Source organism: Rhinolophus sinicus, chromosome 5 (genome assembly GCF_057876585.1).
Source record: "Rhinolophus sinicus isolate RSI-liver-muscle chromosome 5, RSI-T2T, whole genome shotgun sequence".
Lineage (NCBI taxonomy): Eukaryota > Metazoa > Chordata > Mammalia > Chiroptera > Rhinolophidae > Rhinolophus > Rhinolophus sinicus.
In genome coordinates this window covers 22,910,845-22,922,928 of record NC_142505.1, presented here as the reverse complement: position 1 = coordinate 22,922,928, position 12,084 = coordinate 22,910,845, and the positions used below count along the sequence as shown (strand labels likewise).

At 45.9% G+C, this 12,084-nt stretch overlaps 1 protein-coding gene across 2 annotated transcripts in view; it reads left to right on the top strand.

The window, feature by feature from the left end:
* Window positions 1-12,084, top strand: part of RARB (retinoic acid receptor beta) — a 670,351-nt gene that overhangs the window by 631,946 nt on the left and 26,321 nt on the right. For both annotated transcript variants that reach the window (XM_019745272.3, XM_019745273.3), the window contains one exon: window positions 10,391-10,551. In XM_019745272.3, the coding sequence (XP_019600831.1) occupies window positions 10,391-10,551 (161 nt within the window). The remainder of the gene's footprint in view (window positions 1-10,390; window positions 10,552-12,084) is intronic.

The following is a 12,084-nucleotide window of genomic DNA, read 5'->3' as shown; positions in this document are numbered from 1 at the left end:
CCATAACTATTTGAACAGATGGATAAATAAATGGATGGATGGACAGATGGATGGATGAATGAATAGCTGGACAGATAGATGGGATAAATAAACAAATAAGTGAATGGTTAGATGGATGAATAAATGAATGAATGGACAGATGGATGGATGAACAAAAAACCTGCAGTTAAGAGAGACTTTAGTGGTTATCGTCCCACCCATTTTAACAGTTTCTTTTAAAATAACCTTGAGTCAGCCTTCAAAAACACTAACAGTAAATTTAAATTTATTCATAGTTATTAGGGAAGGAGGTTATAGTTGTAGCCATATCCAATAGCAGGCCAGTATATATTTCACACACGGATTGCCAACTCTCTAAAAAAATAGAATTAATAGAATGCGTTTAGAACACAAGCTAGACTGAACAATATACTTACTTGGTGATGATGAAAACCCTTAGAAACCTTAGTGTTTCAAGGACCCCGGTGGGAATCCCTGAGGGCTATACAGGCTAACAAAAACCATTTAAACACCTTAAAGTGAGAGTTTTTAATTTAAACTAAATATGTGATCTAAATACCCATACATTCACATGTAGACTATTTCTCTAATGATTTTGATTTCTAAAATGTGTTTGACAAAGAGCACGAGCTTCTCTATATTACTATTCTAAATAGAGTATTTGGCAAACATTGGGTAAACTTGCAGACCTGTCTCTCTTAGACACCTCATTGATACCTGGATGGCTCAAGCAGAGATGCATCAAGTATGTCAAGAAATACCTGAAAGAGTTGGATCCCACAGTGAACATGGTCACATGTGTTTCCTAAGCAAGGTTCACATGAAAGTGCTGCCGTAAGAGATAAATCTATTGCAAGTTTAAAACCTGTTCAGTTTTAATCTTAATCTCTCGTTGTGTGGCCCCAGGCCGTAGCACTGGTCTTGTCTTGGAAAAAATTCTTTCTTCCCACCCTCGTGTTCTCCCTCATTCCTTTAGTTACTGTCTCCTTTCATTTCCTTCCTTTCTCCTTTCCCTTCATTCTCTCATTTGCTTTCTTCCTTCTTTATTTTGTTTCTTTCCACTTTCCTTCCTCTACTACTGCCTTAGCATTTCACATTTCAAAGCATTCCATGTAAATTAAACCCTTATCGTCTATATTGTATGTCATCTGTGTTTCATTTATGGAGGGAGAAACCATGCTTTATTTGACTCAGTGTTTTCCGTAGCTATAAAACTCAACAAATGTTTGGTGATTAAACAAATTGGTGTAGGACTTCCACTATTTTAGTACATATTACACTGTGTTGCAATTATTTATATATCTAAATATATATATAAGAATCCTGTGGGTGATGGGAAAAAAAATAATGTCCCCATTTTTCAGATGAGGAAACTGAGGCTCAGAGACATTAAGAGCCTATCCTGAGTTTCCAGAGTAGTAAATGATGGGCTAAAATGCAGGCCCTTGGGATTTTATCCCAGTGCCATTTCCACTTCTCCACTGTACTCTTCCATGTTATTTAAGACCTATAGGGGGAAAGCCCATAATTTTAAATGTAGGCAGGATGTTGAACCTTGAATTGAAAGAATGACAAATTGTTTTTTTGTCTAGCCTTGGCCACTGAATGAAGGCAACCACTGACTCAGATAAACCATGGGATAAAAGAGCAGGTGGACATATGCTACTGTTGTGTAAAGGCACTCTTTACACAGACTGTATCAGTTAGCTATTGCTATATGACAAATCACCCCGAAAGCTCAGTGGCTTGAAACAATAGGCATTGCTTATTGTTCGCAAAACCTTGGATCACCTGGGTCGGTCTTCTGGGTTTACTGGGCTCTCATGAGCCTGTGGTCAGCTGCAGATTTTGTAGGCAACTCTGCTGATCTTGCCTGAATGCTCTCCCAGGTTCAGGGGCAGGATGGCTCTAGGTTGATCTAGAATGGGCTTCATCTCTCATTTTCCAGCAGGCTGTGCCAGGTTCCTTTACACACAGTGGTAAGGTTTCAGGGTGGGGGTGGAGCAGAAGCACACAAGATCTCTTGAGGTCTAGGTGTGGAAATGGCACATTGCTAGCAGTGCATTCTGTAGGGTAAAGTGAGTCATAGGGTGTCCAGATACAAGGGGTGTGGAATAGTATCCACCTCCTGATGGGAGGAGCCGCCGAGTCACAATGCAAAGAGCTGCATGTAGGAAGACGGATCAATTAAGGCCATCTTTGCAATCAAGCCACCACAGTCCCCATTTCCTGGCACTCCCCTCCTGTAGCTCTAGTTCTGCAAAGTTTGCCAAGGGGCTGTACTCCCCAAGGGGAATCACTGAGGTTGCTTCTCAGAACTTTTTCCAAGCTAAGAAAAGTACCTCATTTCTATTTTAAAACACATTTTAAGAGGAAAAAATGTAAGAATGTCAAGGAGAACTGTGGTGCATTTTCTGAAAATTAATTGGGTTTAGAGGAAAGTAGGCATGGAAAAATTTGACCATTAGAATTCATCATGATAGAGATTGTTGTTTAATATTTGAAAGCCCATAACTTGCTGTGAAGGATATGTATTGCACAGAACAGGGTACAGGTTTATCTGAGAGAGTCTGCTGCTGGGAAATTTATTTTTGTCATCCTCCCCACCTGCCACCCCCAATCAGATACTGTTTTTGAAAGGCTGCCCATGTCTACTCCATGAAAGAAATATAAAGGGGTGTGCCTGTATGGCTGCTTAATCATTTTACCCTATATCTATGGGTCCTTATTTTAAGACTATTGATTCCTGAATCTGAGACTTCCTGCATTTCTACAAAGACGTTAAAAAGACCCACAAACCAGTCTTTCAGACACTCGAAGGCGGGTGGAGCTTCAGCAGAGAGAACTTCAGCTTAATATACAAAAGGATTTCCTGCCCATGAAAATGGCGCATCGGAAGTAGATGCTGAACTCTCCTCTTCTAAACTGGAGGCTTTTAAGAACAAGGCATGTTGATCATGTACTAGGTGTGTAAGTTTACTCCTGATTAAAAAGCAGAGGGCCAGCTTCAATGTCTTAAATTTCCAGTTTGAGCATTCCGTTTTATGCCGTCAGTAAAGACCTTCGTCACAGCCCTCCTCCTGTTGGCTAGCCCTGCCACAAATACAAAGCCAAGGACACACCTACCTGCTGTGAACAGGATTTAGGGAAGCCATCACTGATAGGACCCCCTGCTGCCAGAGTGGATGTGCAAAGAAATCTGGCAGATTATGAAGGAAGGCAGATCAGAGGCAGTAGGCAGGTCCTTAGCTACTCATTGCCAACCTCCTGCTTTTATACATCAAGCAGGAATGTTTGTTTTCCCTTATCTCTGGAGCTGAACTTAGGATGTTTCCTATAGTTCATAGAAGACTCTCGTCTAAAGAAAAGGATTGGTCACTTTTAACAGAGCTTCTAAATTCCAAATCTCTTGCCCTACAAGGATGGCCCCCACACTGGGCCCACCCCCAAACAGGCACAGCCATGGCAGGGCTGCCCACGCCAGCCTGGACAGAGGAAGAAACAAAGTATTTATAAGACAAAGGGGACACTGTCCACTCCAGAAGAGGTAAAATCTCCTCATCTGAAAGCAACCAGTGAGAGGAAAGCGTGTGGCAAATTGTCCTGAAAGTTTTATTAGTATACTTTACAACTTTAACTAGAAAGAAGTATTTGGCATTTGTACGTTCTGATATTTCAGGGGTTTTCTATAAGTGCTTTGAATAACTGAGAAGCTGAGCGAGGCTGGTAGATTCTGGTTGAACTCTCAGAATGTCACGTTGAGACTATGCCCCCCAAGACTTGCATATTTAATATGCTGTAAAAATTCTAACTATGCCCCCTGCTTGGTCACTGGCACTAGGACATTCCTTACGCTTGGCACTTGTGTGGGCATCAAGTCGCATTTTGAAGTCCGTGCACTTACACTGTCACACTACAGGTTTGGAGCAGTCCTCTGAAGACGCTATTTTGACCTCCATTTTGCCAACCCTGAAATCAAGGCCCGATCACTGTATTCATTTAACAGACACTCGTGGTGTGAAGAGCATGTGTCTCATTGGCAGAGAAAATTTACCTGTAACTTCGTTCACTAACTTCCTTTCTCTGTGCATCTGTTCAAATTTCTACTAGTGCTGACATGGCAATTGCTGTATTAGGAGAAAGACACAGTCTCTGCCTTCAAGAAGATTCTGATCTTGAGGGAGTATTCGCTCACCCCAACTCTGCCCAACTTCACAGGGGGACCTGCTGTTCAAATGCTTGAGCACCAATCCCCAAATCCTGAAACGATGGGAACAGTATGTCTCTATTTGTCATAGATCCACCTGCCTTCAAATCCATGAGTTGTTCATTTGCATAATTAGTTCAGAAAATGATTTTTAAACTCAGATGAAAATATTTCTGTTTTTTTTTTTAAGGGCATGTTAGCCACACTTTCTCCCACTCACAGCAGCCAGAGAGCTCTAATCACCAGCTGTGGCCCATGATCCTTTACAGTTAGCAAGGAGAAGAAGATTCAAGATGAACAAACTCCAGGCTTTAATATTCAATCAAAAATAAGTGGACCATTATGCTTCCTTTGCTAAACTGAATATGGAGAATTTTATGGACAAAAACATTGTCAATTGTATTTTTCTTTTGACATGAAGGAAGTTTTAGTGAAGCGTTTTCATCTCTTCCCGAATCCAAGTGAAATCTGCATCTTTTGCATGTTTCCTGCATTGCATTTTTATTGTGTGCGAGGAAATCAATATTCCAGATACATGCACAAGTGCACACATTAAAATGAACATGACTTCATTTATTTCCATGATTAGACATTCAAATAAAAGTGCTGGGGTGTCTGTTTTCATATTCATAGGTCGAGATCCGTACATCAGAGGTATTTGTATAAGTGACACTTTTATTACCTTCATTTCATTTGCAATATGATAGTGGACCATAAATATGTTACTTTTATGCCACCAAATCTGATTTGTAGCACTTAGCCCTCACGAGGAGAATACTTGATATTTTATGGAGCACCTTTCGTCCAAGAAGCGCTTTGCCGACATTGGACGGGTACTCCCAGGTGTGTAAATCACACTCGCGACCCTTTGGATGCCCCACCTGCTTTATGAACCTCCTGGCTCCTACTGTAGGGTGGAGAGCGGGTAGTGGGCCCCTGCAGGTCCTGAGGTGACAATAAGACCTTGAATTTCTGGAAGAAACAGGCTCAGGTGAGCTCCATGTTGCCAAACCAAGGCTCTGACAGCTGACAGAACGCCACATTTAGTCACCTGCTCATTGTGTCCTTCACAAAACTGTTTTTGAGCCCGCACTGTGGGTCGGACACTGTGTTAAGCCCTGAGGATACAGAGACAAGTCAAATACGGCCCTTCCCTTCCAAATATTCACAAACAAGGAGGGAAGGGCCATGTTCAACAGGAAGTGCTCCCCCACCTCAAGATGGTGACAGTACGTGCCCTTCCCCATCTCCCAGGGACACACTCTGCCTCAAAGCAGTTTGTCAGGCCCTTCTGTCTGTCACAGGGATATTGGTGCACATGCCAGCTGGTTGCAATTGGAGTGAAAGAAGAGACCAACCACCCAACATCACAGGCAGCCTTTGGGGAGGAGCATCAGTTACACACCCCAGACTTGCAGAGAAGAGCAACACGGGCTCCCTGCTCACCATCCTAACCCTCCCCTTAATTCACCTTCCTCTTTCCCCAGCATCAGCTTCCTGAAACTGGACCATCCCTCCACTCTCTCTACACACACACACACACACACACACACACACACACACCCTCCCCTGTAATACACCGAACTCCTGTAGCATCCTTCATAGCACTTACCATGCCGTGGAATCATGTATGTGTGTGACAGACCCAGGAGAGCACAGTGGTTAAGAGTGAGGGTCCTGGAGCCAGGTTTTCTAGTTCAGATCCCTGATATATCACTTACAGCATGCATGGCCTCGGGCAGGTTACTCACCTTTCTGTGCCTCGACTTTCTCATCTGCGCAATGGGCATAATAATGATCCTTCCCTGTCAGGTTTGTGAGCATTGAATGACCTAATATGAATACAGGGCTTCAACAAGTGCCCTACAGCTGCTTTGGTAGCTGTAATTAACCTTTTCAGTATTATAATACATAATACTCCAGTATGAGTCACAGTACATATCATAATAGTGATGTCAACATTATTCTTATTCTTATTACCATCACTGTTATCCTATGATTAATGTCTGTCTCCAACCATAAGTGAGCTTCATGGCAGGAGGAACCGTCTGTGTGGCTCACCATTTCATTACCACAGCAGGGGGCACATAGTAGATACTCAAAAAATATTTGTTGCCCGAATGAATGGACGAAGCAGTGAAGGAACAAATGAGTCCTCCTGCTCATTTGGTATTGCTACCAGATGGCTTCTTGAAAAGCAGCAGTGCTACTTATAGCCATGGGCCCCACGGTAATGCCCACAAGTACCCGGTATTCGGGTCCACCCATTGCCATGTGGAAAGGCCTTAACTTCTTCCTGTATGACTTTGCAGTAGACTCACTCTTTCCCACCTAGCGTACCATCCACACAGCTCCAGGAGGGTGCTGCTGCCACCTGAGGAGACAGGCTCTGAGAGGAGCGGCCTCCTCTGTGATGGTAAGCAGTTGAGGTGGTACTTGTACCAGAGCCCCTGACCCCCCAGCATCACCTGTGTCACCCTCTGCCCCACATTGGTGCCCTACAAAGAAGGTGAGCTCCTGTCCCGCCCTGGCGACTGCTGACCACAAGTCCCCGGAAACTGGACAGAGCCCCCGCCCCCCGTGTCCAAGTGGTGTTCCATGCACTGCATTGTCTTCTCGATTTTGGTAGTTCTTGGCAGTTATACCCATCTCTGGCCCAGATACCTTGTCTGCATTCCATAGCACTTTAAAACCATTGAGCAAGGCAGCTGCTAAAGCCATGTGTTTAGAAAATGTGTCCATTAACTTATGAACGTTTACATAATTGGGGCGTTATCACCGGAGGTGTTACGGCATTTGCGGTTGCCGAGGAGTTTCTGATAGTCCCAGGGATCCTTCAGTCACAGAGGCAGTGGGTGGAAGGAAAGGCACTGTGTTTTGGGAGAGCAGAAGTGGTCTGGAAGGGAGCATGAGGTAACATACTGGTGCCTGGTCCACTGGCCACCTGCTGAGAGTGCTGCGAGTTGGGGCTCCAAAGCTCAGAAGATGAAGCTCTGGCTTTGCAGCTGTTATTTTGCAAATGGTGGGTGCTGTCACTGCACAACCCCACCGAGTGTCCCATTGGATGCCCCGCTGCCGCTCACCAAGGCCCACTTCCCACCTGAGCTCATATCTCACTTTCTGATTTGGTGTACGTGCTCACAGAGTACCCTTTCCCCACTCCCTCCCAGGTCAATCTCTCAAGCTGTGTTTGCTTACCTGAGATTTCCAGGTGATTTTCCAGGGGGGCGTGGGTGGGTGGGGAGCAGTGAAGCAGAGGACCACAGACGCAGGCCCACAGCCCTGCCTGGGGATGAGATTGTGGATTATTTTGTATGCACGGTTCTTCTCTCTGCTTTTCGGTATATTCCACTGCAATTCTGACTTCATTACTTCCAAACAAGGTCATTTTGCACCTCGAGTTCCTAGAGTGTAGAAATAGAATTGTAATGTCCACCTCACCTGGTTCACTGTGGAATTCAGTGAGCTAGAATTCTTCCATTGCTCAAGGCAATGGCTGGCCATTGCTAAGAGTCAGTAAGTGGCTTCATGTTACTGCTGTGTTAAGTGGTCCTCGTTGCCATCGTGGCGTCTGATTCTAGTCAGAGCCGTTCCTAGTGCTCAGTGTTATGGCCTCCCCCGGGGCTCTGGGTTTTGTTGTCGTTCTTGCTGTTTTAAGATATAATTCATGGAGCATAACATTGGTCATTTGAAAGTGTACAGTTCAGTGATTTGTAGTATATTCGCCAGGTTATATACAACCATCACCACTCATTCCAGAACATTTTCATCTCCCCAGAAAGGAACCCCAATACCCATTAGCAGTAACTTCCTACCTGCCCCCCACCCTTGGCGACCACTGATCTGTTTTCTGTGTATGAACTTGCTTCTTCTGAACATGTCATATAAGAGGACTCATACAATAAGTGGCCTTTTGTGACTGGCTCCTGTCACTGAGCATAATGTTTTTAAGATTCGTCCATGTTGTAGCAGGTATCAGGACTTCATTCCTTTCATGGCCAGTGGGATTCCATTGTACGGATAGACCACGTTTTGTTTATCCATTCGTCAGTTGATGGACATGTGTGTTGTTCCCACTTTGGGACAAGTGTGAATACACTGCTGTAGACATTTGTGTACAGTTTTTCCATGGGCATCTATTTTCTGTTTCCTTGGGTGTATACCTTTGATGTGACTTTTGGGTTAGCTAAAGAAGAGGGTCATTGGCAGGGGCCCAGAGAGGAGGGGGTCTGATAACTTGCACTGAGAGCCCCTGTGTTTACACACAAGCCTCCAGGCCACAGCACCCCCTCATAAACCCAGACTTGTAGAGCCCAGGGGCGTCTCTGCCACCATGTGCCACCATGTACCTCATTGTCTCACCTTTGCTGATGGTATTCTTTGCATTCTCCCTGCTGTGAACCACACTACCCCCACCCTGTGTTGCACGCCTGCTGGGGATGGTCTGGGCACGTGGGCTGGTCTGCACTGGAAAAGACTGCATCTGAGGCTGGGGAGGCTCGCACTGTCTCTACCCACTCATCTTAGACTGGGAAATGTCCTGGTCCAAAGAACACTGCCATTTCTTCCTAGGGGCAAAGAGGGATCCGGAGAGGTTTTGTTTTTTTCCCAACCTCTACTTCCTTAGAAATATGTGAGTTTCTATGAGGAAAGAACTTGTCAGCTGTGTCAACTTGGGCACATTCCTTAGCCTCTCTGAGGCTCAGTTTCTTAATCTGTAAACTGGGTTTACAATTGCTTACCTGATAAGAGGGTTAAGTGAGAGACTGCAGACATACTTCCCATGCTCAAGATTCTCCAGAAATGTGAATTTTCTCCCCGACTGCCCTGCCTCCTGGTCAGGTGTGAGCAGCTTATACAGACACTTGGATTTTTCAGTTCCATTCCTTCCCTCCCCCTTTTTGTTTTCTCCCTCCCTCCCTCCCCATTCCATTTCTTTCTTTTCCCCTTTCCTCCCCTCCTCATGCCTACCTTTTACTACCTTTAGCTCCAGCTCCAAGCAGGGCCTTGGCTCCTCCCAGTATAGACCCAGGGAACTGCCAGTTCTCAGATTGCCCGGGTTCTCTTGGGGGAGGCAGAGGTACCCAGGCCAAGCCCTCTCAGGGCAGATTGGATTATGCCCTGGGTCGTTTTGCAGCACAGATTCCCAGGTTACAGTGGTGGCATAAACAGCCAAGCAGTGTCCAGCCTGGCAACCCCTGGGTCCCCAGGGAACATGGACTCCCCGGATGGGAGCACATGGAATAGTTATACCTGTCGGCCTCCCTGGGTTTCAGTTTCCTTCCCCGGGAGATCCTAGCCAGAGGCCAGAGCTTTGAGTTACACTCAGATTTGAAGTCATCTGAGAGGCCTGTGCTGCAAAAGGAAGCACAGGCTTCCAGCCCAGGTCCTGGGCCCCAGATCTGCCCAGTGCCGAGCTCGGTGGGGTGTGCCAAGGCCAAGACACACGCCGGCTGAGGGGCCAGGGGCCAGACAGGATGTGGCGTCCAGCGTCTGTGGATGAATACATGAATGAGTGAATGATTGGTTTTGCAGGTCAAGGCTTCATAATGCATAGATGATTATTTTTAAAAAACTGTGTAAGTAACAAAGGACATATGATTAATACAGAAAGTTGAGGAAGCAAAAAACACAAAGGGACAAAAACCACAAGCCCATCACCTTTAAGATGAATTTCTTCAAGAGTGCCAGTCAGTGAATTCAGAAAACTAGGAGGCTAAATGTCAATCCAAAAGGCTTACTTAGGAATCGCTAATTGTGATGCCACCGGGCTTTGTTCGGGGACGTGTCTCCCAGGCAAAGTGGCTCCCTTGTGATGCCTCTCTGGCCATCCCCTCTGCACTTGAGGGGAACTTGCTTGGGAAAATCTTCCTTCGAGGACCAGTCTTCATAGAAAGTTGTCTCTATACAAACCCAGGCTCTCAGCCTCTTGGGTGAGCCTTAGCCTTCCTTAACAATTGGTTGGCACGTACACACACAGAAAGACAAACCTCATTCGCTGCCCTGCCCTCCTGGCCGCCCAACCTCTTGTCTTGGGAGATGTGTTTATAGCACCTTTTCCTGCTTTTCCTGTTCCAAGTGTCAGGTGACTCCAAGGCAGTATCGGGAGACGGAACCTCCCAGCTCAGGCAGCGCAGGCCCAGCCATGAGTGACCCCTGATTTGCCTTCTTTCTCATTTCCAGCTGTCAGGAATGACAGGAACAAGAAAAAGAAGGAGCCTTTGAAGCAGGAATGCACGGAAAGCTATGAAATGACAGCCGAGCTGGATGATCTCACAGACAAGATCCGAAAAGCTCACCAGGAAACCTTCCCCTCGCTCTGCCAGCTGGGTAAATACACCACGGTAAGAGATGCTTCCCCCCTCAGGCTGCTGGGCAGACGGGCACGGGCCCTCGTGTACATGTGCGCTTGCACGCCCTCATGTGCACGCGCACTCACACACACATACACACTCTTGGCCCTGGGCCTGCAGGGGACACCCACTCAAACTCAGCCCAGGCCCTGCACATCAGCTGAGTGCAGTTAGGCAGTAGCCACCTCCCTCCCTCCGTGTGGCAGCCTTTGGACCGTCTCTGAGTAGAATGGTGTTTCCTCCAAGTCAGTCATGCACACACGCCTCCCTCGAGAAACACAAATGCTGTGTTCATTGCAGCGCTATGTACATTGGCCAAGATACGGACGTGAGCCGAGTGCTCATCAACAGATGCCTGGAGAAGAGTGGTCCATATGCACAGTGGAATAGTACTCAGCCATAAAAATGAGTGACATCTTAACATTGGTGACACTGTGGATGGACCAGCAGGTATTACACTAAGAGAAATAAGTCAGATTGTGAAAGACAAATACCGTATAATCTCACTTATATGTGGACTCTAGAGAACAATATTATAGTAAAACAAACAGAAACAGACTCATAGATGCCGAGAACAAACTGATGGTTCCAAGAGGGGAAAGGGAATGGGGACAGAGGGAAAAAGGTGAAGGGATTAAGAAGTACGAATTGGTAGTTACAAAATAGTCACAGGGATGTAGAGTACAGCTGAGAGAATATCGTCAATAATGTTGCAACAACTATGCACAGTGCCAGGTGGGTACGAGACGAATCAGGGGAGCACTGCATCAATTATATGAATGTCTAACCACTATGCTATACACCCGATACGAGTGTAAAATAATATTGAATGCCAACTGTAACTAAAAAAAGAAATGAATAATTTTTATTAAAAAAAAGGAAAGGAAGAAACATGAACTGAGCACTTGTTATATGCCAGGCCACATGCAAGGCACTGGCGACGTGAACGATGAAGATAAAATCGCTGCTTCAGGGACCTGGGTCTGGTGAAGGAGACAAGTAACCAGTGAGGTGTTACCTGGCCATGGCAGACACCTATACAGAGCCCTGTGAGACCCAGAGCGGGCAAGGGGGCAATCTTTTCTTTAAAAAAAACTGATCAGCTGTAAGATCCAACCAAGATGATTGGGACCCTCCTCTGGGGCAGGGTCTGGCTTCAGAGAGAGTGTGTCTGTAACCCTGAAGTCAGGGCCTGGAAAAGCATAGGGTAGGTGTGACCCTTCCCAGGTTGGTGGGGGGTCACCCTCTCCTCCCAGGGTTCTGCTGGGAATGGCTGTCACTGAGGTTAGAAATAAAGAGAAGGGGAAATGAGAGAAAGTCGGATCAAAGGTAGGAGGCGTGTGTTAGTTGGTCCGGGCTGAGCCTGTAGAGACGTCATGAGCTCCTTTCATTTTTTAAAGTGGTTTTTGCATGTGTTATGTTCCTTGATGTATATTCCCAATGCGTGGACTTCCCAGAGGGAGGCACATGGGCCCTCAATAAATATTTGGTGAGTGAACGACTGGGTGAATACATATAACTAGA